At 41.0% G+C, this 27,934-nt stretch overlaps 1 protein-coding gene across 10 annotated transcripts in view; it reads right to left on the bottom strand.

Moving 5' to 3' along the window:
- Positions 1 to 3,168: 3,168 nt before the first annotated feature.
- The window catches only part of celf6 (CUGBP Elav-like family member 6), a 134,289-nt gene continuing 109,523 nt past the window's right edge, over positions 3,169 to 27,934 (bottom strand). For 5 of the 10 annotated variants that reach the window (XM_031848426.1, XM_031848431.1, XM_031848427.1 and 2 more), the window contains 7 exons: positions 27,125 to 27,272; positions 25,649 to 25,798; positions 24,773 to 24,835; positions 24,115 to 24,195; positions 20,834 to 20,977; positions 16,452 to 16,601; positions 3,169 to 10,703 (listed from right to left, as the gene is read on the bottom strand). In XM_031848426.1, the coding sequence (XP_031704286.1) occupies positions 16,474 to 16,601; positions 20,834 to 20,977; positions 24,115 to 24,195; positions 24,773 to 24,835; positions 25,649 to 25,798; positions 27,125 to 27,272 (714 nt within the window). In that variant the 3' untranslated portion in view covers positions 3,169 to 10,703; positions 16,452 to 16,473. The remainder of the gene's footprint in view (positions 10,704 to 16,451; positions 16,602 to 20,833; positions 20,978 to 24,114; positions 24,196 to 24,772; positions 24,836 to 25,648; positions 25,799 to 27,124; positions 27,273 to 27,934) is intronic. The other 5 variants (XM_031848428.1, XM_031848432.1, XM_031848434.1 and 2 more) reach the window with 3 other exon arrangements.

Genomic DNA, 27,934 nt, shown 5'->3' with positions numbered 1-27,934 from the left:
CAAAAAGAAACATGGCTGTGCTTTTTTAAAGCTCTGTTTGTTATGTTTTGCATTTGATACATTTACATGTGTTTTACAGGTATACCTGCCGGTATTTATCTGCAAATGTAATTGTTGCGGTTTGTGGTTTTCTGTTGCTTTTTGAGAAATAAATTGAGTTGTTAAAGTATGAAAGAGTGTTTACAAACCCTTGGAAGAAGTATGAAACTTTAATTTCACACGCATCTTAAATGTGTTTTATTTTCTTCTCTAATAGTTGTCTTCTGTTGGTCTGAGCAAATGCACTTCCTGGAAACCAAAGAGAGGGCAGCACGTCCGAATCACACCTGTCTGCATCACCTCCTGTATCTCCAGCCTCTAAATCTCTTTTGTCTCTCCGCACCTCCCTCTGCATCCCTCTCTTTAATTATCTCCCTTTTCAATCCCAGCATCTTCAACGCTCATCAATGCTTCTTAATTTCCATCAATACCACTGCAGCCTGAGCTCTCCACACCTGTCCAGTCACCATGGCAACCTCACCTCTGACAGCAAAGAGCTCTGTAAGACATGGCATGCTGTATTCCCCTTGATTAGATATTGATTAAGCTTTTGTAATACATAATAGGATCAAAGGGATTGTGTAGCTTTGCTTACCCAGGTCTTCTTCACACTTTCATTTAGTTATAATCTTTTGTTATTTCGGAATCTGAATGTTAAGAGGGATGGGATTGAAATTTGCCACCCTTTGTCATAGCCGGCCTCCTCCAGGGACCTTTTTTTTGTAATGATAATTCGAAGAAAAGAAGTGTCATAGAAGAGGCATAAATACTTTTCTATGCAAATCTGCAATTTAAAGACGGTGTTGACAGCACATTCAGTTTTCTGAGTGCAGTGGCTCAAGCTTCTGTTTGCAACATGTTTCCCATCAAAGGACATGCTAATAGGCCCATTGGAGTGTTCGGAGGCTCCCCAATGCTTGAGTGTCCCTAATGGATGCATTGATGGGTTAATGGACGATAAAAGTCAAATGCTAAACGCATGGTACGTGACAAGTGATAAGTCAATATGGTAAATATTTGTGTAGGACATAGTTAAGAAGTTGAAAGGCCATTATTTACATTTACCTACAAACACACCATTCCTTGATATAATGAGGCACATGGCATGAATTTAAAAGTGCGTTGAAGGGATTAGAGTGCACACACACACATATATATATATAAAATAAAAAATATCTTAAATTTATATAGTTAATATTGTCATCTAATAACAATGATGCACGTTCACAGCAATCATGTTTTTATCTTAAGCTGCCAGATTCAATGAATGTACAGTTCGAAAAGATGTTTAACATGTAGTACATAAACAGTAATATTTGCAGTTTCGTTGTCACTGATGGTAAATACTTTTGGTTACCTGTGCAAAGCAGACTTAAAAAATTTCAAAACTCTACATGATCTTGAAGACACTTGAGGACACTACAAAGACTGAGATAGATCTTTGAAACACCATCTGTGTCTGTGTTGTCAGCTGTAGTATTTGAGCTTCATAAGACCGCCCCATCCCAATCACCATCACCAATAAATTAAATACACACAAGAAACACTCGAGCCAGACAGGAGGTTGTGTGTTTGTCAAATTTACACCAAAGATTTACAGGGATACAAGGTTGAGAAAAGTGAGAAAAACGATTTTTCCTTCCCCACACTGAGCAGGGGAGTCAGAATTGAGGATAAATCCGGGAACTGCAAAGAATCATGTTTGGAACAATCTGGCCTTTTCTTTACAACTCAAACAAGGATAAAGACAACAAAATGTAATAACTTTCCCCTATCCAATCCATACTTCATGATTATCCCTCACTACAAAACATTAGAAAAAATGGAACTGTCAAAAGAGTCTTGTTGTTCCATTTTCTTTCCCTTGGCCCCCCTCCTGGAGAGAAACAAACAAACCCCTGTTAGCACATTTCATTAGCTTTAGGGGTTACAGAACAGATTGAGTATCGACAACGGTGGCTGTCGAGGCTTATGGCTCAAAGGCAACAGTAGGGGGAAATCTCAGGGGTAGGAGATGCAATCGAAAGGACCAAAATAATTCAGCAGGACTCACTCGAGGAACAATCCAGTTTGTCATGTGGAATCATGGAGTGTCTGCCGCACAATGAGAAAGGGTCCCCGGAGACTCGGCACGGGAGTCAACATGTGAATAGCCAAGAGTTAGGGCCCCAACTGGCCACTCTTTGCCTTTTTATCGCCAGCAAATTTAGCCACCATAAATCTGTTTCCACACCAATGCTACTACACAGACGCACCAGAGAGGCCCATAAACAAGAAATGATGTTTGGTGTCTAGGGATGGTTTGGTCATCGATGTTCCCTGGGGTGTCATACTCTGCTCTGGGAACAATTACTGTCAGGGAGTTTGATGTTTTCCCTCTGCTGTGATGGACAGTTGCGAATGCTGGAAATTGTTGAACCATGTTGATTTGCAAAGAAAGAAGTTCAATTATTTCACCCACTGTGCACAGCGGGTTTTGGTTAGTTGTGAGACACAATGTTGTAAGGACTTTTCATTCCCCTGTAATTGGTTTTGAGGCGTCTGGTGCTGACTGACTCAGAGGGTTAACGAGCGATGAGGAGACTCTGGGTCATAAAAAGGACACTGACCATAGGCTTCAATGTGACCTGACCCTTCTTATCGTAACGTCTCTGTCAATAAAAAGCAGCATGAGGAAAACCTCTGATTAATCGATTGACCTCCTGTTTCTTATTCACAGACGATAACCAGCAGCACACATTGCACCTGATTTTGTTTCCACTGTAACACCTCTACGAGACAAGAGCTGAATATCCATTTCCCTTTAATCAATTCACAATTTATTTCCCTCCCTCTTCCAATCTCCCTTCCATTTATTATGCATTATTCGCCCTTTTTTAAACGATTTTCTACTAACCGTCTCATCTAATTTGGTATTCGGATACGGTTAGCGGTGTTAGCTCAATTAATACAATGGCATGTCCTAAATGCATTCTCTCCACAATCCAAGTGACAAGAAGACACCGCACACTTCACATCTTTGCCAACGGGGTGATGCATATGCACGCACGCCATGATGGATCCAAACCTTCAGGAATTATTTAATCAAGCAATGTGAATAGATAAAAAGGAAGGACAAAACAGGCTCAATCTTCTACAGGACTGTGCTTTATTTTAGTCTAAGCAGAATATAATGAACTAGAGAACTACAGAGTTCAGGAGCACTATGGGAGGTATCACCCCGAATCAGGGAAACGGATCCGCGCCAACACTATTTCAAATTACATCTCTGTTCGACACAAAAAGAAAACAGTTTGTTCAAGTCAAATAATAAAATAAATGATTAATTCCATTCATTGTGAATATAAATACCCAAATATATCATGATTAATTCATTTTGCATGGGAACAAATGAACAGGATGAAATTAGATAGTGAAGCTGGGAATGTAATGATTCATGATACAAAGACACATGGTGCAAAATCACCTATGACTAAATGTGGATTCTTTAAAGGCTCTCATTGAATGCTTGATTGGAGCAAACTGCTCAGTTATCTGAGTTTGTTTACATTTTGGTCCTTGTAACCAATGGAAATGGAGGTGGATGACCACGTCCTTATTTGTGTCAGAATGGGCTTGAGGCAAAACTGACTCTGGCAAAGTGTTTTTCTTGACAACAGATTGTTTGTTTACCTTTGAAGATAGAACATTTGGCATCCCCAGAAAAGAGTGTACAGTATATGACCACTGCTCACAGGTAGTACTGTCAGAGAGAACAGGCTGGGTTTAAGGCAGAATTCCCTCCTCACATTAACAAATCAACCTGACCGGAGTAAAGCAATGTGGCACTGTCTACTGTTGGTACAAAGTCTTCAGTGGATCGAGTCACATTAGATAACAAACTGTGGAGGCTTCCCATAGGTAACAACAGAGAAGATAAAAATCAGAGATATGTTAATGATTACCACCAACCCTTCTAACAAACAAATCAAAAGAAACAACACAGTTACAATGTGACAGAGAAAGACAAGAAGAAAAACATTAGAGGAAACCATCCATGGCTTAAAAACTGAGGTATGACAGCATCGTTCTCAAAACCAATCTGACTGCAAAGTTTGATGTTTTTTTGTTTTTGTATGCTGTTTTTCCCCTTAAAACAACAAAAGGCCTCAAATGAGACTCATTTTGAACATGCAATGCTAATCCATGTTAACTCAGTTGTGCAATAGAGTTATTTTTCTGAATCCATATGACCGGTACCAACAATCATCCTTTTACAGTGCAGTTTTTAATTGATCAGTTTTGTATTGATTTAAGAACTTTCAGGAAACAAAAAAATGATCAAAGTATATCCGAATAAACCTCATGACAATGGGTCTATCCCAGCTTCAGCAGATAATACCAAAGGGAATGAGATAATAAAGAATAATTTACCAACATGAGTATAAAATCCCATTTTGAACAGCAGTGCTTCACTAAATAAGAAATAACATCATTTCATCTTCTGTTTTGGATAAATTATTTCATAGGTTCCCTCTCTTAGTTTCACTGAAATATATTAACAATTCTTTAAATTTTTTAAATGTTTGAACATGATCTAACGTACGGCCTATAAAGAAGGTTCAACAGAATTGAAAAATAAGCTATATTGTATGTACAGGAGTAACGCAGCTGTGTGGTCAGGAGAGCTGTGGCAGATTGGGTCAAGCTGGCAGGGGGTTCTGCTGGGTTCTCCAACAATTGCTCTCTTGTTCCTCCCCTTCCCCCGATCTCACCCTAACCACGTACATGTGGGTTCCACCATGTGTATTACATGTTTGATTCCAAAATGACTTATGTACATGTTGAACAAACGTGGAGATTCTTTTTGCAAAACTAACTTCTTTAAATGTTGTAAAGCCAAAACTTTCACTTTGAAAGACTTTTAAAAAGTGTCGTGGTGGCTTTTCTTTTCTCTTTTTTTTTGTGTTGTACTGTCAAGCGGTAAGCATGCAGATGGATGAACTCTACTGTCACTGTCATATCTGTTCATCAGCCCCAATTGGACTAATCCAATTACCGCACAGGCGATCTTTCTTCTGTCAGAAAAATCATGACAAATCGGTGTACACAGAATCTTAATTAACGGATCACTTCGGGGCCGTGGCTTAAGTTTGACACTAAGTCAAATACTCTAAGCCTTGGTCCGACGCTTAGGGTTGTAGGATGCATGTTCAGAGCCCAAACTTAAGGGGCTTAAAAGAACTAAAACTCTCCTAGATCCCTGCACTGCTGTGGATACATTTTATAGTGACATCATTGTCCCACAGAGTTGGGGCTTCTCAAAACAAGCTGCTATACAGCCTTCCACTGTTTTTTTTTTTTTTTTCATTTTATAGGCTATTTACATGGAGGAATAAAAAAGTCTTTGTCTTCATCACTGTCAGCCATGTTGTTGAACATAATTTCACACCACCAGAGATTCACTGTGTGACGTTGGGTGGAAGATGGCATCATTTTTGTTTGTTTGTTTGTTACTTGTTGGAATTGGGTGGTGATACCATAAATCCGAAGCACTATTTAGGTGGTTCATCAGCCCTTCTGCTGGCTTGGCACTCCCCCGCGATGGGACCCGATCTTACAGCACTGACCTCATATTAGTGATTCTGCTCGACCTCCCTCAGGATCACGGGTAAGGCAAGGCTCTGAACCTCTCCACTAATCATGACATCATAGCGCCTGATGCCCTGAGTATTGGGAGTGATTTTGTGGAGTTTCAGTTAAGCACACAGCACCCCCACCACCCAGTGCCCATTTCCACCTCCACCTTTTTCCATGCAAAATCCCATTTCCACAGCAAAACCCACTCTATGCTAAAGTGAGATGACGGAAAAGCTCCCTCCCAAAGCAGCTATTAAATGAGAGGCATTAATTTCTTCCCTCCTGTCCAACAGGTTCCTTTAATTATCTCTCCACTTTCAGTCAATTACATTTCACTTCCTTTCCTTGACAATTACTGCTATTTTAGGGTGAGTGTTACGCACCCAGGGGGTTGGAGACTCATAGACATGCTCTAGCAGTTCTCTGCGCAGCCCGCCATTGGCTGGGGCCCTCTAAGGATACATGCTCCTCTAGACCAATCTCATGAGCAGTCGTGTACTGGCAACTGAGGATATATATGTATACTATGTCCATATCCCCCCCATTCTCATTTAATGATGCAGGGTCAGAGTGAGTACATGCATCAGTGGCAGAGAAGCAAGTGGTCTACATACTCACTGTAAGAGAACTGGTTATACTTGTGCACTAAACCACTGATTGGGAGATGATAAATAAAGGTAGTTGTATGGCCACAGAGAAGATAATCCATATGCCTCTGGGGATTTGGACATAATGTTTGACTTTGCCTTGTAGGTTTTGCCTGACGTGCTAAATGCTATACTCTCACAATTAATTAGATTCATGCTAATTGTTTTAGGCTAAAATGTCAAGTTACATTTTCTATTTGTAAATTAGAGGACAAAAATCGAATAACATTTTGGCAGCAGCTTGCCGAGTGCCTGCTGGGTACACATTTATCATGGCTCTTAGAGGTGAAACATGGCCTGGGCTATAACCAGACAAGACCGAGGCTGTGAGCTGGGCAGACAGAGACTTGTGTCAATAATTGGGGGAATGGAAAGATCTAAAAAACATTGTTTTTGTAGCTCCGAAGCATGTTTCACAGCTATTTCTGTTTTTAATGCACTTCCCTTCAGTAACAACCTCCCCTGGGTGTAAAAGTAATAACAGCACCCTTGTTAAAAGTGTTGAAGTGCTGATTTCACGTTGCCTAATTTAGCCCTGGCATAGCAGAGAAGCTACATGAACACTGCACTGTAAGCCAAGCAGACAGCAGGATATCCAGGCTATAGGCTGGGTTTGGGCTCACTGGGGACTCAACCTGCCATTAGCAGTGGGAACTAGCACAGCATCTGATATAAGACAAGGTCCATGTTCAGCCTGACAGAGCCTCACTTGCAGAAGGTATTCTAAAGATGGTAGAGACAAGCACAGGAAATTTCATTGCTCATGGAACATTAGATTTCCCATCGATTAGTTCAGCTTCACGTGAATAATGAGCATAAGCGGTTTGCAGAACATGGTTTTGTTTTGACCTGCTTCACTTCAAAACAATTCATGTAGCTTTCTGCATTTGTAACTAACATCTGATCAAGGGTTTTTGAGGGAGGACAGGGCTACGTTTATTTGAAGGCAATTTAATTAAAAAAATCAAAAGAATCTGTCATTTTTCATGGCCATCTGAATCTGAATTGAATCTGAAGAACTACCGTGCCTCACAAATATTCTAAATCCACAGTACTGTGGTCTGCAGGTGTCCCAGCAGGGATACAAGCAAGAGAAAGAAAGGATTGTACTTTTATTTTGTAAAAAATTGTGGCTTCTCAAGAAGTAATTGAGACTCAATTACATGCTGAAAGAAGAAGCACAATAACATAGGCCTCAATGCAGCTGCTTCTACGGAATTCAGGATTTCCAGCAAAATTGTTGGTTTGGACCCAACTTTAAGCAACTACTGTCGCAACGTTTGTGCAAAAGAAAAAACTGTTTCATACCTTTTTCTCTTTGAATTTTGGGGAATGTCAATCTGCTTTGTAATATTAACACCACGCTATGATATGGAAGGTTTTATCCCACATCCTCTATCGCCTCTTCGGGTAAATTCAACAGTATTATTGGTGCCAGGTCAGCTGTCAGCAGCCTTGCCAGGGAGTAGGGACAAACATAATTCTCTCTAATCTTCCTTCTGTCATCCATGTGCATTCAGGGGACCATCTCTTCCGTCATTTGGTCCAAGTGATTATCGCTGTGATTTTTCACTTGGTTGCTGCTAATGTATGGAGGCTGGTGATTACAGTGTGATTAGAGGGAAAGGTGAAATAGCATGTCTAATACGGTGCAGGCGATAATTGAAGGCTGGTGAGTACAGACATTAGCCAGGTTTGAAAATGCCGTTCCAGGGGGGAGAGCTGCTGAACAGTTGAGCTGAGGTTTGGAAAGGCATCGCTGCTCTTAGGACAGGGGAGAGAGGGGATACATGGCACTCTTGATATCAAATCCAGACCTCCTGCTTATTTAAATTATAAATAAATTGTAGTGCGGTGAATAAACTGCCGGCACATTTTATCAGTCCCTCCTTCAGTGATTTGAAATATAGGTCTGCTCTGCTTTTCTCTCTAAAGAAAGCCAGAGAAAGAGGGAGGGGACAGCAGTAAACAGGAACTGGTTCGACCGGAGCCTAAATTACCAGACCCCAGTATATTTTAACCCTTTAATCCTGTTTTTTGAAAGCATCTCACACAGATACATAGTGTTTGTCACCAGGAGCTTGATTACAGCTTCTAATTTTCTGGATTAAGTCATTGGCCATCATCCTACTGTAGAAGCATCAATTTAAAGGATCTCAATGCCGTGTTTGGGTGTTGACTTCCTCCCTTTACCTCCCTCTCTCCTTCTTTCCAAGCCATGCCTCTTACCGCCAGCTGCCAGTGCTCAAAGAGCTGGTGTACGGATATGAGCTGGTGTTCAACAGAGAAAATTGGGAAGTGTTCAGAGTGACTGATACAGTATCGCTCCTCTCACTAAGCTCATTCCAAACATATTAATCTGCTTTTATAGAAGAGGCTGCATCCAGAGCTCTGAAACGGTCAAAATAAAGGCTACAGGACTCTAAATCAAGACATGACAGTATTGGAGTGCTTTACTCTGTCCTGTCTGGCGTCAGTGTCAGAGAAGCTACAAGCATGCTGAATGATAGTTAAGGGTGACTGTTAGATCTAATTTAGACAGTCTGTTTAAACAGAGCCTTTTTTTTTTTACTCCATACGCTTTATGTATAATATATGAAGAAAGCAGGCATGTTAATAGTGGAATTAACATTATATTTGATAGAGCTAGATAAGCTCTGAAAGCCTGCACTGCGTTGTCATCAATACAGTAAATCGAGTTTGTCTTCAAAGAAGTGTTTGTTTGTATCTACCCAAGAGACAAGAGGCAATTTTTCTCAATCTGGGGTTTTGCAGCTGCTCCAGTGGACACACATATCCTTGGCATGTCACTTAAATAAGTTCTGGTTGTTTACAACGTGAATACTTTGTTTTTGACAGAATTCCAACGCCATAAGGGCCACTTTATTTATATGCTGAGTTCATTCTGCTGGCAGTTTCAGTAGCTGTCACCATACTCCTCCCTTTCTTTTGCCCTCATGACCATCCATTTGTCCATCTCTCTTAGTAGAACCGTCACTCTTTCAAACAATTTGTGGCTTCATAATTCACACTCCTTGTTGCAATACAAAAGGTCAAGAAAAAAACTCAAAAGACTCCCCATGTCCATTTTGCTTGGTCTTTACAGTGGATTGTCGCTTGAACACAAAGGCTACTGAGAAGCCTTAAACGTCTGCACCCTGTCCAGCACAGACATTAGCAAGTTCTGTCTTTTCTTCATTTTTTTTCTTCTTCCAGAACAGTCTGTTCATAGCTGTCAGAGAGTGCGGTGACTTATACATCATGATGAGCGAGATATCCAGTGGCACCTTAACGTCCAAGAAAAAGAGACTCGTTGCGTACAGGGGCAGATGAATACCACCCCACACCCACCCTCAACCTTTGCCCCCTTTGCCCACTTTTCATTACGACTTCAAGTATTATTTTTTTTAAACAACAGCAAAAGTTAGCAAATCTACATTTTTTTCTAATCTACTTTACTAATCTACAACCGGGTGCTAAATCAGCATCCAGAGCAAAAGATCACCCCTTATACTACGATGCCATGTCTTTTTTTTATACATTATTTCCATTTTCTTTTATTCATAATTACAGTAGGCCACTGGATATTGATTTAATGATTTTTTTTTTTTTTACTACGAGTAAATTGTAATACTTGCAGCTACAAGGTATGAGTTTTTTTAAATATATATTTATATATTTATATATTTATATTCTTTTAAAAAGCGTTTAGTCCTTTGGTCCCTATTTCCTAAGGAATGATGCATGTAAATTATCCTGGATTCTCCTCTTCGCTTCTCTTCTCTTCTCTTCCTCTTCTTTTCTGTTTCTCATTTTCTTCTTTGATCCAGAGCTTGCCCTGTCACAGAGCACAACACCTGTGTAGGCACAAAAACCAAAATGGCAGCAGGCTGGTGTGTGTGTTTGTGTGTATGTGTTTGTACGCACATGAATGTGTTTGGGTCAGTACTTGAGTTGGCATTTGCACGTATTTATACATGTACAAAGTATTTTTTTTTTTCATTTTTCGTTTTTAAGTGTAGCATCTTTAAATGTGTGTTTTTGTTTTGTTATCTGTGTTGATGTGTGTTTATCTATATCTTGTGTCAGTATGCATGCTTTGAGCATAATGAGTCTATAAAGGTTTTTTTTCCCCATCATGTCTAAAAAACAGCAGCAAAAAGTTGGTCTCTGCAAAATATCTTCTTCCACAGACGCAGAAGCAAAAAAGGGAAAAAAAGGCATTTGCGAAGAAAGAAGAAAAAAACAAAACTCTGGGATCCCTCTCTCAGTCACCCAATCTTTCAGCGGGTTTCCAGCTGGATCAAGGGGCCACCCTTCCTTCATGATATGTAGCAGAGCAAGAAGTCTTTGTACTTTTACTGCACTTGTGGAAATAAGGTGTTGTGGCCCTTCATCCTGTGACACAGAGAGAGCGAGAGAGAGGAGGAGAGAGAAAGAGAGGGGGAGAATAAGGAGAGTGGATTCAGTGAGGCTGCGGCAAACATGCTCAGGGTTGCTGGCTCCTGGTTATCACACAGACTGACAGGCACAGCCAACAGCATGAGAAACAGACGGGGGGGAGGAAAAAAAAGAGGAGTGTGTCAATCAAAAACCAGAAATAAGTGGGCTAGAGGTGGGGTTGGAGATTTGTGTTTTAACCATATGGAACATCTACACTGTGACAGCACTAATCCAAGAAAGGCCTAATTCAAATGGACTACATGCCCCTTGATAAAAAGAAATACAGCTGAATGTCGTCTGAGATGTTGCTGTCATTCGACTTACTGTTAATTCATTACAAATAAACTACCAAAAGAACAAGAAGGAAACATAAAGAAGACAAGAAGTGTGAGTGTTGAAATAGTGTTATGAATATGACAGAAAAAGTGATGGTTGTCCAACATGAAAGAAAAGAACAAATAGCCTCTAATTAGAATCCCATGAAAAGCCAACCTAGAATCTCGCCAATCGTTGTGTTGACTTGAAATGCTGCATTGTCACTAAATATGTCTGTGCAGCAGAGATTTGGATATAAAAGATCTAGTTTGCAGCCTATCATCCCTAATATGTTGTGAGCTATGATGTAGGTGAAGAAAGGCTACTAAATCACAGCAAATCACTCTCTGGGAGCGAACATGAAAGGGACTGACTTTGTGACGGGAACACGCGTGCCCAGACACTCTTTGTTCTACCTTTCCATTCCTGTAAATGAGCTTGTTACCATTTCATTATAGATCTGTTTTTTCTTATTTTTATGTGTGCCAAAGCAAGCCCAGCCATTAGCAGCATAGAGCACTCACGAACAGTCCCGATTACGGATGCCCTCTTTTCTAAGCCACTCGCGTTATATGTATACTAGCACAGAGCAGAAAAACACACAGTGGCTTTAAAATAGACCCCCCCCCCCCACCCCCCTTCCACCAAGTAAACAGCTTCTTTCAAAACATCACAAGTATTTCATCCTCCAACTCTGTCAGATGATAAAGACTTCATTTTCGTTTTTTCACAAGCTTTGTATCCCAGTATTATGCCCTCCCACCATACTGCCACCTAATTAGATGGTTTCATAAAAGACACCTGGCAGTTATGAGGCATAGTTGATGCCAGAAAGACCTTATCCCTCCCGTCTTTCCTGACTAGACAACCCCTTGAGTTCATTGGATAGACTACGGAAGGCAGAGTTGCCTGCAGGGCTTCTGAGAGAATAGGGCAGTACGAGTTCGATGAAAACGACTAACTCTTATCAGGGTTTGGCCTGGAGGGATAGAAACAAACTCACTTGCAAAGAAAGGACCTCTTTCACTGTGAATCTGTTTGCTGCCTTTTCTTCTTAAAGAGCGCGTCATAATTATCTCCGATACATGCCAACAAAACAAGAGAGAGCTAATTTATCTGCTGGCATTGTCCTACTAAAAAACAACTGGCAGGAGCAAATACTTATCCCAGGTATTTGTATTTTGTTCTATTTCGGCACCCTGCCTATACATCTCTGTGTACAGTATGGCTGTATGGTGGACATATTTTAGCCATGTGGGTCTGCAGCTCTGCTATCACGGCGTAATTGGTTTGCACCCTCATAAATAAATAAATGGGAAGTGATTCTCATGTTAGGCAAACAAAACAATCTTGCAGAAGTACTCCCTGTGCAGATGGAATCCACGGAGAAGTGGAGTGTCAACATTTGCCTGTGCTCTCTGCGTGATCGGTGGAGATTTAATTGGCTACACAAACATAGGGTCATCTTGGCCATCTCTCAACTAAACAGCTGTCGATCGGAGGGAGAAAAAGGTCCTTTTTTTGCAAAGATTCAGACTTTCATGAAAAAATAAATCATAGTTTGCAGGAAAAAAACGCTGTTGATGTGAATGTCAATGAATAAATAAATGAGAAAGGAAATACAGTACATCCATACACATGAACCCCACAAGAGAAAGTCAAATATCACAAGGGCACACGGTACAATAGCACAAAGGGTCAAAGGCCACTTCCAGTAATAATCAACCAACCAGTCAGCACATCATTACATTATGTACAACAGGTACCAGCCAAGAGAGGCATCATTTTACTGCACTCCACAAATTGCCAATATACAATATACAGTATACAAAAGTAGGGCAGAATATAAAGAGATAGAGTTCAGAGATATCAATCAACGCCACGTCATGCAACGCAGTCACAGTCCCACCACATGACGTCATCCAAAAGAAAATGACACCATGGGTTCAACTTACAGCTGTGGGAACCTGGCCCCATGACAGGTGTGGGGGGTGGGGGGGGTGGCTATAGCGGAGAAAGGCCACCTCCCACTGTGATTGCTCATATCAGGTTGCCAGGTTGGTGGGGGTGCAAAAGAAGGAAAGAAACAGTGGGATTTTCTTTTCCTTCAGTCAGAATTCAAAGCACCCTTTCCATATTTATTCCACACTCTCACTTATTCTGCTGAACAAATCAAATGAAGTTATTATGGTTATTACCATAAAAAAAAAATACAGAAAAAAGTTGACAAGTAGAACAGAAAGAAGAGAACAAATAATCCTCAACAAAGCACAAAAAGGAGCCTTTTCTTGTGCCTCAATGTGGTGGTGAAATATTCTCAGGCTGACAACATTTGCAGGTTAAAAGGTTGAATTGATGTATTTATATTCACAAAGATAACCCTTAAAGGCAGAAATGCATATTTCAGAAACTTGTCCTGTCTACAGTAATTGGATTTGCCTTGCATTGTTTGCTATGAGGGTGGCCGTACAGTGAGTGCTTCGGCTTTTTTGCATTAAGTTTATCTTTAAGACACAGAACGCAATTTCAGAGTAGCAGGGCTCCTGAGACCAGCAGAAGAGAATGCTGTCTGATCGCGTTTTTAATTTAACTTCAAAGCGAAATCGTCAGTATTAGAGGAAAGAAAAAGGGGGCTTCTGGAGTTATCTACATGTTTGAAGTTTTTTACCTAAGCAACACAGAGAAATTCATCATTCAAGTTTCATCAAAGTTTTTCATCATTGTAACGCAGTTGGATTTAGAAAATTAAACAGTAACTGTTGAACTTGACTTATTTCAGTCTTCTGCTCAATAACTCAATGTACTCTTTCGCAATACAAGGCAATAAATGGAAAATAATAAAACAAATTATACAAGTTATTTAAAGTAGATTGCTCAAATTCTTCAAATCCAACCTCTTATAAGATCCCTCATGGTTTTTGTAAATCTATAAACCAGGAGCTGGCCTCAGAAGCCCACTGTGGTAGTTTTTTCTTTAATGTTTTCATCAAATTGCACTTGGTTTTGGTCTATTGGTTTCCCTTAACTCAACAACAGAAGTGATGTAGTAACAGAAGAAAAACAAAGAGATAGATTGAACCAGACCAGAGACGAAGGAAGACATGGAAACACACACAAGCATTAACACACACACACACACACACACACACACACACACACACACACACGCACACACTTCCTGATAAAGTGACAGAATATTATTGCGGGAAATGTCTGTACTTGGAGACATTCTGAGTACATCTCAATGACTGCCCTGTCATTCAATGCTGTTGCAGGATATTTTCCATTTGTCCCTCATTGATGCGCTATAGTAAATCAAAATCCAACCCCCCCCCCCCCCCACCCCCCCCCCCCTTTTTTGAGGGTGTCTGCTTTGAAAGCCTCTCTTCAATTTGCAGGACACGGCCCTATTCAAATGCTATCAGGCAAGAGATAAATGGAGCATCTATCATTTGTATTGCATACCACCTTCCATTAACGCCATCGTGTGGCTTTTAAAGAGTCAAGTCAGATCTAAAACAAACAAATGGTATTACCATGCTTTTATTTATGGAGGAATATAATCCAGGCGTATGCTATTCTAATGAAAAGTTGTCTTGGCAATTGTGCGAAGAGAGCATGCATCTATATTATTTTTCACTGGCAGCTGCACTTTGTAACAGATGGGTGAAGATTCTTTGAATCAAGCCTGACACTGTGAAATTAGTCTTTATTGAAGGATGGTGCCACTTTAAGTAAACCTTTCTTTTTATTATTTTGTATGAAAGCTCTGAGATTTTAAGGGCCCAAACAATGAACTGTTAGATATTGAAGATATCTGGCACCGGATACAATAAGCACACATAGGTAACCATGCATTTGCAAGGTTTCTCGCTCAACTTTGTGAGTGCAAAGTTAATAAAAAACAGCCATCATTAAAAAAGTTTAAAAAAGCAGATATTAGTGTGATTTCAATAGAGTATGTTTTAACTAAAGATTGTTCAGTATTAAAGTAGCTCTGCTGTATATATGTAAACACTGGCATAGTTTGCTACAAACACTTTCCCCAGTGAAATTGGCATATTTGGTGTTAAAAAATATAATTTGTTGCTGTGTATATTTCTATTTATTTATTTTTTATGCATGGTCAAATCACAAGTTATCAAAGCATTGAGTTCTGCTTTGCTACAAGGTTACAGGTGATTAGAATTATGAGGACATGCACTCGTTGCTTAACCAAGTTAAAATCACCACAATATTCCTATGCTATGTTTTTGCTATTTGTGGGAATTGGCAAACAGTAAATGACAGATTACGAGTATGGACTAAGACTGTTTAGAAGAGGTTGGTGAAGCATCACTTTTCCTAACCAAATGGTGCTGAGTGGGGTAGGTGCTGGTGCCACCATTAGACAAGCCACTGCAGTTTGTAGGCTGAGCAAGTGCTTTTCCATTAACATCTTTTTGTTGATTTATTTCTGTGAGCACAAACTTTTCGTGTCGTTTACAACATTAGTTTACTTATCATGCTCATCGGTAGTCTTATAAAAAGTTGTTGTACTATAAATCTGGTTTTATGAATTTGTGGCTCAACAACTTGTATCGATTCTCAATACAGTAGACTGGTAATTATGCACAGCTGGGTATTGATGATGTCATGAATTTGCACTGGAGCATACTGCATGCATGTACAATTTCAATCCCAAGAAAAAACAATTCAGTGGAGCAGAGCAGCCAACAGGCGTTTAACAGGCTGATTATGTGAAAAGTGCAATCTAGAAACTAGTGCCCTGACGCCTTCACAGCATATGTGTGAAAAAAATAAATTAAATAAATCTAATAATAAAAAAAATAACAAAACAAATGTCATGTCACATCAGGGCTCATGGGGACAAAGTCTGATAATGACTGCAGAGTTAGAATTGTACCTGTTTCCCTAGTTGATCACATTATATATTAAACTAGGTAGTTTGTTGCATTTTGTAGTTCTATTAGTCCGTGATATACATTTCAACAGAGACCTTTTAATGCAAATGATGGGTGATGGGATTCTGTACTGGTGAGAAGACTGGAGAGTTGGTTTAGTTCATTTGCATCTTTTACCACAAAACGTTACCAGAAGTCTTAATAAACAATTCAGAAAAATATTTAAATACCTGAAGATTGTGTTTTATTTTGTTAAGCTCTCACTTCGTAATGGTTGAATACAACCCTTTAAAAGTCAAAATAAGTTAAATCATACAAATAATATTTTGTTATTATTTTGCATAATATTTCATCTGAGATTTGAGCCAATGCACTCTCAGACATTCACATCTACTGCAGCAACAAGATGTAAACTATCCATGTGAGGTTGTTTGGTTTGAGAACAGGCATTGCATGGCATAGTAAGGCATGGGTGTTATTATACCTGGGTACGGACAGCAGACGAGTCAGTAAGGTCGGTTGGCATCCTTTGGCCGCTTTAGCTGCACCTTCAGCCTCTTCATGCCTATCTGAAAGCCGTTCATGGCCTGGATTGCGGCTTGAGCACTGGACGGGTTATCAAAACTCACAAAGCCTGAGACAAGAACACAGAATGTGAGAGAGATGGGGCCAGAAACAAATGGGAAGATAGAAAAAAGGAACAACACATGAGGGGAGAAGAATGGGGGAGAGATGAGAGAGAAACAGAGAAGAGAAAGGGAGAGGGAGAGGGGAAGAGACGGGGAGCAAAGACAGACAAGATGAAAGAAAAAAAGAGGGGAGAAGAAGACCCTTTTAACTCTCAACAATGACACAACAATAGCTCTTTGTTTTCTCTTTTCCGGGGATTAATTGAAAATCTTTGAATTAAAAAGATTACATGAAATACCACAAAGGCTAATAACACAGATATTAAAATTCAAACGAAGAGGAGCTGTTAGGAGCCGCGAGTTTAACTTGAACAGAGAACAAAAAAAAATACATGAAAAGGTGTCCAAAGATTAGAGAGAAAAGAAGGAGTCTCATGTTGTGTGTGGATTTTCAGAGCAAAGTCTGTAAATGTTAGCTGCGTGTTTGAGCTGCGTAAGAGTGACAGGGGCTACACGTGTGTGTTTTCATGTACGTGTGTGTGACTGAGCCTGTATCTGAGTGAAGAGTAAAGGGCATGGGGGTCGTGACGAGATGCTAGGAGCAAGGTGTGTAGGACGGAGGTGCCTGCTGCTCTGAGTTATCACCTGGGTGTCGAGGCGGAATGAGCCCACAGCTTTCCACACCGGGACTCCTTGCCTGCTCTTATCAGACACCTCTGTGATTGACGGCCCGAATTTTCCGCCTGCCAGCTGATTTGATCACACCGCTATGGGTCCAATTTAATTTGGGGGGAGAGGGCAGGCTTTTGTCAGTGCGGGTAAGATAAGGCTGCTGCTTTTACAAACCCTTTAAACAAACTGAGCAGGGAAGGGCCTGTCAGTTGGCAGTGATCCCCTCCCAATCCCACAAACACACACACACACACACACACACACACTATCCCTGGCTTTAACGAATCTCCATACCTCACATTTACACCCACATGCCAAAAAGGAGATAGGATGCTGGGGGTCAAAGTACCGAAGGAGAGGACACAGACTGCACTGCAAACGTTAAGCTCTGATATCCATGTACATTTAAATATTCTATAATCAGAACAAGATATTTTAGCTTCCAGTTTTAGCTGTTTTCTCGAGACAAAGTAACTGGCTGATGCTTCATATCTTTGATTCAGCACTGAGCGCGTGGTGCTGCGCAACTCAATACCCCGAACGCTACTAGTGGTTGAAGTATGGCTCTCGCAGCAGCCATCCACACCAGCAGAATGTCTGCATGCTTTGTAATGTCATGCATCTTTAACAAAACACATACAAGGTTGCAAACATTATTGATTGACAACCGGGAAAAAAGTCTCGGACCAGGTTGAGCAGCAGAAAATGCTGCAGTACATACGTCTCACATTTCCCTAAAAGAAGGACTTACTATGCTGTGCACTGATGCCGTTTGGTCCCATGAAAACCCTTTTATGCACTAATGTAGAGGTGGCTGTAGTCTAGGGGCATCTGGAAGTCCTGGTTCAAATTCCATCATAGGCTGTCTCCTGCACTGCTGCAACTACGTTGCCACTTGGAACAAGTTGGTCAACCTCCAGGTGATCAATTATTTTACATTAGCAAGTGTTAATTGGAGATTTGCTGTTTAGGGTGGCTGTTAAAAACTATTTAAAAGGGTTAAATTAATTAAGGATGGCAAGTGTGTGCGCAGTGAATACATGAATGTGCAGATGAAATGAACATGCTCAGGTAGACTTAAAAGTGGGAAAGAACAAAAAAAAAGCAAAACTAGGAAAGAAAAGATGAGTGTATCATGTTCTCGAAAACCATTTTATGTAAATTGCATCTCTGCTGCATGTTTATGTTTTCTATCATATCTAAAAATAATTGGGCTCCCTAGGTGTGTTTGTGTGTGTCATTCCATTCTCAGAAGAACCTTTTGGAATCATTTTTTAAGGTAAATCCAGCTAATTCCACTTAACAAGGTAAGCTTTGATCACTTTTAAAAGTCAGTATTCAGTGACTAAACGCAGAGGATTAAGGCTAATGTTATATCCATAGATTCCCAGGTTACAGCTAGATTAAACACAATATAGCTCCTCAACAGTGGGTGTTTATGGGCTGCACACTATCCTTAATGGATGTTCTAAACATTCTCAATAAAGCATCTCTAACTAATAACACAGGGTGTATTAATACGCAATACACTGGCGCTTTCTTGTCAACCCTTTTTTTTTATGTAATTGTTTTAAAGCGAAATGATTGATAAATCCCGAAAGTCTTTTCCTCATTTCACCTGCACAAGTGCTTAATATCACTTCATGTCACATATTCATTTCCATTTTTATCGCAAAGCAAAAAGAAATTCCAAACTAAACAGACATCTGTCTGAATTGACAGTGATGGATCCCTTAAGAGCATACTCCAAATCCTACTCCAGAAATACATCTTTTATAAGAACATGCTTCTAAGGCTCCTCCAGTGACCTTTTCATCATATTCAAATTTCCAAGCTTCTCTGTAAACACTCCGTCTTAAAGAGCGATGTCTGGTTATCTCCTCTCAACATCCCAAAATGTAGTTCACCTGTGCTGCAGAGAAATATGGCCATGTATGCATAGATGTTTTTTGTTAAAACTCACAAGAATGATTCTGCAGTGGCAAGGAATTTTTAAAAAGTCTTTTATTTAAATGTATAAAACACATTATTAAACATCCTGTATCTACGAAGACACTACATTATGCTGCCTTTTAAAATGAAGTAGATACGTTAACTTTTACATCAATAAACTTGAGATTTTTGAAGAATGTTAGCTCTCTTTAGGTGATGAATATGAGATTTAGCTTTTTAGATTTTACAACAATTACTAGAAGAAGATAATTAGAAGAAGATAGAAAAAAGTGGATTATCTAAATTAGGATATGGAATATGGTGTGCTACTCAAAGGACAGTGGGAAAATTTAAATCCTGGTTAACTATAGGCTGACATACAGACGGGATTGGTTGTATGTCCTGAACTAACAGTAAGGTTGTTGGCTTTCTGTTAGTTTGTATAAAATATTGTTGCTTTGATATTTATTTCTTCAGTGAAAACTGAGCATGTTTTCTTCACACCAATGTGCACAAGGACAAATTTAAACATTTTCAGACAATTTATCAGTCCATCCATCTATCTATTGTTCTACTGAATCTGATGTTTATCTACACATGTACAGTATGTGAGTCTACGGTGCCCATTATCCACATCATCAAGGCTGAACTCGCACATTTTTAAGATGAAGTGTTCCACGCTCTTAGAAGCCTCATAATTTATCCCCCTGATAACGTATCCCCTTTAATGCACAGCATCTTCTGTCTAATTTGTTAATGTCTTACAAAGGAGCCCTGGGGCTTCTGCTATAAAAAGGAGGGAGAAATGAGTGAAGAAAGAATCATGGGTTGAATTGCTGTTTTTCAGCCAAGATCTTAATTACAAGCCGTGGAAAATAAGCCGGTGAGACTGATGAGGTCACCGCCCCTTTGTCCTTCCCCCTTGTTGACTGACGGATAGCGATAGCGAGAGGCATATGTTTAGAGGAGCGCACACAAAGAGAGAGAGCGTCCTGAGATGGACAGAGCAAGACGGATGAGGGAAGAAAGGAAGAGAAAGCCTCATAGGCATGCCATGTGGAAGAGAAACTGAAAGCCGATGCTGGGAGTCTCTCTCTCTCTCTCTCTCTCTGCATGTCTCCTGGGTGCTACTGTCCAACTGAATCAACAGTAAGGCCCACACCAGTCTATTATTATCTCTTTAAGCCCATGGATTCCGCCGGCATTGCCTCCACCCTGATGAACTGGTTTGCTGTGTGGGAGGCGAGAGAAGAGGAGGGGAGGGGCGGCGGGATGCTGCGGGTTGCCCGGCTGGAGAACTGGGGGGTGTCTGGGAAAATGCTTTTCCCCTGGGTAAAGCAGTCTGGGAATGGCAGAGCAGCGGAGATGAACTCTGATTGTGTTAGGAATGCTGTGATAGAGAGCAAGATGAGGTGATGTGTGGAAAGACGTTTGGGTCAGTATGTGAAGGAGTCATAGTGGGTTTGGCTTGTTTTATTTTAAGCAATTAGAGCGTCCACCTTCTCACACAACACTTTCCTTTTTCCATTGCCGAGCCCCATCATCTTGTCTGTGTGATGGACCCAGGGAGTACCTGTGCAGTGCTTTTGTTGCTTTTCTTCAATGATGATTGACGATTGATTATTTCACTCACCGAAACATTTGCTCTGATTGGTCGCTCGGTCCACAAAGACTTTGGCCGAGATGACGTTGCCAAAAGGCAGGAACATTTGCATGAGCTCCGCATCTCCAAACTCCTGGGGCAGGTGATAAATAAACAGGTTGCAACCTTCTGGCCCTGATGATGAGAAAAAGACAACTGGAGGTTACATGAGGACATGAGGAGAGAGAGAGAGAGAGAGAGAGAGAGAGGGAGGGAGGGAGGGAGGCATGGAAAAATGACTCAATAAAGTAATCAAGACAATAATCCAATGAACGCAAGAGCTGTGTAAACACCACATTCTGATTATGTTACCTGCGGCACAAATATTAGTTGTTTTAAACCTAGTTATCATTGAGTACACACGCCCTCATCCTATTTTTATAGTGATATAAGTTATTATTCACATTATATCATTTATGCATTTATATTGAACACACAAGATTCCACTTCTCAGCATTTTTCCCTTATTTACATCGTGGTTATGCTGTGTGTGTGTTTGATGCTCATATAAATTGTATTTATAATTCCTTGTTTCTGTTTTTTGTTATTTACTCCTCTGCATATATTGTTATATATTGTAGCATTATGTGCATCATATACATAGTCCTTTTTTCTATTTTTCTTACATTTATTTATTCTTATATATAAGAGCAACTGTAATGTATCAATTTACCCTGGAGATCAGTTAAGTATTTCTTAATTCTAATTCTGACGTTGTTTGTTCATCTCTTTTTGTGGTTCCCTTTTTAATCACATATGGCATAATAACTTTATAGATAGGTGGGATTTTATCACATAAAAATAACAATTAAGCTTGACTATTGTCTCAGAAAACGTGGGAGCAGTTGTAGCGCACATCAAACAGCTGTAGAGGAGCATAGATAGAAGTAAAAGAGAAATACACCTAAGAATAAAAACAGAGACAACAGGAGGGAGTAAAAAAACCAGAGAGGTTGATTGGAAGAGGAAGAGAAAGATAAAGACGGTTATATTGAGAAAAAGAAACACTGAGACACAGAGGAGGGGAGGGGGAGGCAGAGCATACGCCAAGTTTTTGTCCCAATTACTCTGTGACAGTAGGACTGTCTTCCAATCTCTCTCCATCCCTCCACACTCATCCACCCAGCTGCCACATATTGTAGAGGCCAATCTGGATAAAGGGAGGCATGAACTGGAGAGAGAGGGAGAGACGTGGAGATACAAAGAGAGAGAGAAAGAGATATGTTGGAGTTGGGGACAGTATGCTTGCAGCTGGCTGCCTGGCTAGCCTTCTCTCCTGTCTCATTGCTCTGGGTGATAGCTTGACGAGATGAGACTGCGGCTGGTGAGAAGGCTGATAAGAAGGCTGCAGTGGTGGCTGGCTGTACTGCTGCTACGCCTCGGCAAGATAGAGGACACACGCGCACACATACGGGTTGACAAAGTGTTACAGTTAAAGGCTGAATCTCAGTTCTGTCTGTTTAGGTGTCTTATAGAATTCATGCTTTGAAAAAAAGGAAAGAAAGAAATGTCCCCAACTGCTGGGTATGATGGTTGATGGGTTGGACGAGCTGCACAGTTGTATTAAAACTCCTCACAGATATAACACCACTTTTTCTTCATGATTGCATGAAAAAATGTCTGCCTTTTCCAAGTATGTCCTTTCAGCTGTGTGGAAGAAGAGTGGCTATAAGCACGAGTATTAAATCATACAATGATCATTGATACATTTCCTAAAGCGATGTCACTTGATGTCTGCGTCAGTTGGAGCTGAAGACTACAAGTCTTAGTAGACCGCTCCTCATCTCTGCTCGAGGCTCAAGGCTACATTAGCTGCTACTAGCATAATACACCTAAATCTCTGACCGAACTGTCGGCAGTAAGTGTTGCATCGTGGATAATGTAGTCATGTGATTTGACAAGAAAGATCAATGCATGGAATTCACCTAGGACCACCAGGAAATGATTCTATTCATGCAATTACAGGCGACAGTGATGAATTCAACCCAGTGCTCTTGAAAGGGTTGTCATTATTGCCATAATGGACAGATGTGGTAAAGTTGGCATGGAACTTGAGCAAAAGTGCTTGCTGCACTGACTGAAAATCGTTTTTTAGTTCATCATCAAGCATTTACTGCATTACTGGCATAACCATAAATTGATATTTACTGTGTCAGAAAGTTTTGCTGTCTGCCAAAGAAGTCCAGTGAAGTGGAAAGGACACATACTTTCAAAGAGTACACTACAAATGTGTCTGGTTAAAATAATATTTTTGGATTTGGTGGGATTTTCTTTGCTGACTCAGACACAGACTGATAGATTGCATTGTTGTAATTCTTAGCTGAGGGAGGATGAAGCTGAGGCTGGACTGTGGCTGTGTATTCAGGTTTAGGTGTCTCTTGTTAAATGGCAAGGCTGCAGACTGTGGCAGCGGACCGAGACAGACTGGGAATGCAGCCAAAACCCAGAGGAGGCCAGAAAGACAGGCCACTGGCTCAACCAAGAATAGCGTGTGTGTGTGTGTGTGTGTGTGTGCGTGTGTGTGTGTGTGAGAGAGTGTGTGAGTGTGTGATCATGATTTCTGTAGTTCTTGCAAATGATGAAAATGTTTAAAGATAGTAGTGAGAGATGGGACGTCTTTAACATCAATGTGTTTTTCGTATGGTGTGAAACTATGCCAGCATAAGGATAAGTTTGTGTCTATCTATACTTTCCTCATACATTTCTGCACTGTGACACTGGCATGCACTCACACTACACACACATTGTAAACATGTACTTTACATATAACTTTTCCTCTTGGCAATGTTTGAGACACTCTATTGATATTGAATATGTATGCCACTCTATGCTGTCTCATACACTCCAATAGATGAATAATTGAAACTGACTAATGATGTCAAAAAGAGTGATTTAACATCACAGTATAGCCTATGCTTTATTACATCTGATGCTGTGGCATAAGAACGAACACTACACTAGGAATGGTAATAAATGATTATGCATGCAGCTAATTAATCTGATGAATATTTATAACCACTTAAACACATTGTAATGGACTGATTAAGCAGTCCAACGCTGCGAGTTTGAATTAGTGCAGTTTTTGAATAATGACAGAGTAACTTTCCATCTCATTGCTAATGTTCTTCTCTTTAAATGGGGAGCCTTTTTCTCACATTTTCCCCAGCCAGCTTTTTCCCTCCCTTGCTAATTCAAAGCAGCACAGCTACATTAGAATGGAACATGGCAATTATCACCTTTTATCTTGGGTGGGCGCGCTCGCTCGCTCTTACCTTCCCTCTGTTGCTGGGGAATGATGGTTGGTTGCTGGGGGAACGCTTGGCTGATTGGCGCATAGGCGGCAGGGTAGGCTGCTGTTGCAAAGGGAGAACCAGAGTAGAGTTTTTCACATCTCTATTTTCATATTTGACACAACAAAACTCAAATCATTATTCCATTGTTCATTTGCATCCTCGAGACATTGCATACATATATTGCATTATGACTGGGAGCCTGGGCTCATTTGGCTGGTGGATCACTAGACAAAGAGTATCGCAAAAGGGGAGTGGAGTGCAGTTCAACTAAGCAGACGCACAAAGAAAGAGAGGGAGACGTACACTGTGTTAATGAGAGCTGATGTCATGCAGAAAGCATTGGTTATGAGAGGTCTGTGTCATCTCTCATGTAGGAGGTTGTGGCAGGTTCAGATCCTCAGCTCTCGGTGTACTTTTGGAATTACGATTTTTATTGTGTGGGTGTATAATCAAGTCAACTGAAAATCCTTTTGCAATCCTAATGTAAAGTATCCTAATCCGGGAAGAAAATTGGCTGGCCGTGCGGCTATCTCTCCCTGTCATAGTGTCTACTGATGTGGCAAACAGAAAGGGAGAGGGGAGAGGGAAATGGACAGATGGAGGAAGTGAAACAGAGGAGGTGGGAGAGACAGATCACCTGCGTAGTGTTGGACGCCAGCATAAGCCTGTTGGAGAGGGTCGGCCACTGTTGGACTCTGTGCTGCAGAGAGACGAAAAGAGAGACAGAGAAAGGGGGTTGACAATGAGGAAAATGAAAGCAGAAGAGACAGAGAGAGGACGGAGAATGGTCAAGACTGAGACAAAGACAGACGTAGAGAGAATGTTAAAGAGCGAGACAGAAATTGGCTTAGCTGTAGAGAACCATCAGGGGGTAAGATCACACAGGGAGTGGGAGAAATTTGGGTTGTCATATTTCAGTTCTTCAAAATGCCTGTTCGCCCCAGATGTTTGCATCAAATATTAACAACATGCCAAACAAACCACTTTGTAGTTCATTACAGTTGCAGCTGCCTTTGCATAATGCAGGAAAGGGGTGTGTGTGTCTGTCAATTCTTCAGGAATCAGTCCCAGGCAACATTGAGAAGGCGAAGACGAGCTGAGACACTTCAAATTAACCATAATGGACTGATGGATGAACTGATGGATTCATCATGATACTGGGGATGGCCGCTCAGAAATCTGCAGCAGACACTGTTGATTGACCCTCAAGCCTTAAACGCTTCAATTGAGATCAGGAAAAAGACGTAATGAGAGTGTGAATTAAAAAAGGTCTCTTGTCAACTTTTACAGTACCATGAGATATAATTAAATTTGTCACCACTGACGTGTTGAACTTGCATCGTGGCAATTAGGTGATGCTCTTATTCAGATCAAGTGCAACACTAGAATAATTCATATACCTCCATCAGTACAAGCTGCTAATCGTGAGTGTCAGGGTCAGAACAACAGTCTCATGACTTAAAATGTTGCAAATGTATGTTATGTTTCTTTAATGTAGACTTGATTGGCTCACCTGGGTAAGGGTGAATACCATTGGTGTAGATGGCCTCAGAGGTGGGGTGCCCGTTGCTTTGAGGAGGAAGGGCACTGAATCCGTTGACCCCGATAGGGGTGCCTAAGCTGGACACGGCTGAGGCAGAGATGCCAGGGGGTGTGCTGGTGCCTGCAAATAGATACGGAGTCACTACGGCAACTGCAGGGTGCACGCTTCACATGCTACAAGATATATATATTTTTAAGTATATATATTTTTTTTTTCACAAATGTACTAGTGTATAACAAGCATATAATTGGCCTTCATCAGCACAAATTCATACCTTTTGACCCACCATGGAGTTTGGTAGAAATTGGTACCAATCCAGCCTGAACCAAAGCTAAAAGTACTAAATCAGTCAAGGTAGCACACTACAAGCTTATGTGAAGAGGGCGCAGGGATAAAAAAAAAAACACTCATCCTCCACAGTAACAGAACATAATAAAGGTAGCACTCCGATTTTCTGAATATTTTCTCATTATAGCCTTGTTTGAAGGTATATTTGGGGTACATAACTTTACTTTTGAAGGTACAAAACGTAGTGGGACAAAACTGACTCACAAGAAGAGGTACCTAATGTACAGTATATTGGATGTAGAGACCTGTGCATCCTCTTCTTTCTCCTTGTGGTGATATTCCAAGTCTGTCCCCTTGTCAGTGCCCTTTTGTGCCGATGGATTTTTATTATTTTTCTAATCCAGATGAAGGGCATTTAAGTCATGTAGGATTATGTTTGATAGGCATTACCTGGTATATGTAGGCCTTGTGGCTTACAAATGCCAGGTACAGCATCAAGCCACTTTATTTAATACATTTGCAATGACCCTGCCTTCAGGCGGCCTGCCTACTTAGTGTCGAGCCATCAAAGCTCCTCATGACAAGGGCCAAAAAGATAGTTCAGACTGGGGTCCAGGATTATCTCACACAAATCTTTGCTCTTATATTGTATAAGCCAAGGACTCTGCATCCAAAGTCATCGGATTGGCTGTGGATTGGCTGTGTTCCCAGAAAACACACACTGTCACAGAGACACAGAGGGAGAGAGCGACGGACAGACAAGAGAGCGAAAGAGAGATAATGAGCAAGAGGAGGAGAGAGAGACACTATAATGTGGCTGCCAATGAGTGTCAAGGAATGCTGTATATCTTCTCCTATCATGCCCCATTCAGTATCAGCCTCGGCTTCTTTTAGTTCGACACTGGCAATGTCTGCTTCAGCCCAGAAAATGGAGCCCACATCTTAAAAAATGTAACAAGGGCAAAAGCAGAAAGGCCTTGAATGAATACATTACTAGCGTTTCTATAATTCTTGCTAATGATGAAAATGTTCCAGGGCAGTGGTGAGAAATGGAGAGAGAAGCCCTGCATGTGTGTGTGTGTTTGTGTTTGCACGTGCCTTTGCTCTTGCACCTGAGTCAGTTAGTGAGTTTGTGTGTGTGTGCCTGTTTGTGTATACCTGAGGACGGTGTCATGGGAGTAGCCACCAGGCCGTTGACATTGAAAGCTGCCATTTGCTGCATTTGCGCAGCAGCAATGGCTGCCATGGGGTTCAGGTAAGACCCTTGTGTTGCTGCCATCAGGGCTGCTTGCTGTTGCATCATCTGCTGTAGGATTACAGAGCAGTGGGGGGAGAGGCGTAGGGTGGGAGGGAGGGATGGAGGGAAGGATAGAAAAGGAAAGGAGGGTGAAATAGCCGCAGGACCAGAGCATGTTTACTCTCTCATCACTGTTTGTTTGGTCTATGCCTTGTTCTTGTACAGAGTGGTCTGTGCTGCTTCCCAGCGAGTGTAACACCGCTCTGGCCTTGTGCTCATTATACTGACACAAAATCAAGGCTGTGTTGAGATGAGTTTAGCAAGCTGGAGACTATGTATATCTATATGTACTATATATGTAGAGCTCTGCCACAGTGGCAGAGTTAGTGGAAAGATTGTGCGTGAGTGGGCGGTTCTCACCTGTCAGGGTGAGTTGTTAGCTACTGTGTGAGTGCAAAATCTCACAGACTCCTAACTCAGGCTGTGACTTTCATGTGTGAATATGAAATAGGTATGGGCTGGGCTGGCAGGGATAGGGGTAGGGGGTGAGCAAATGTGGGTTCTTGGTAATGAAGTGCACCTCTGTTTGAGTGTAAAAGCATATGTGTACGAAGATGAAAAGTTAAAGGAGGCACGCTTGGGTTGGCAGTTTAAATTCACAGACCAAGTCAGTAAATGTGGGAATGGAAAGTGAATGAGAAATGGATGCTCACAACTGTATGGAAGTAAAA

This window comes from Anarrhichthys ocellatus, unplaced genomic scaffold (genome assembly GCF_004355925.1).
Source record: "Anarrhichthys ocellatus isolate YVR2014 unplaced genomic scaffold, GSC_Weel_1.0 scaffold8, whole genome shotgun sequence".
Lineage (NCBI taxonomy): Eukaryota > Metazoa > Chordata > Actinopteri > Perciformes > Anarhichadidae > Anarrhichthys > Anarrhichthys ocellatus.
This window is presented reverse-complemented; position numbering and strand designations above follow the sequence as displayed.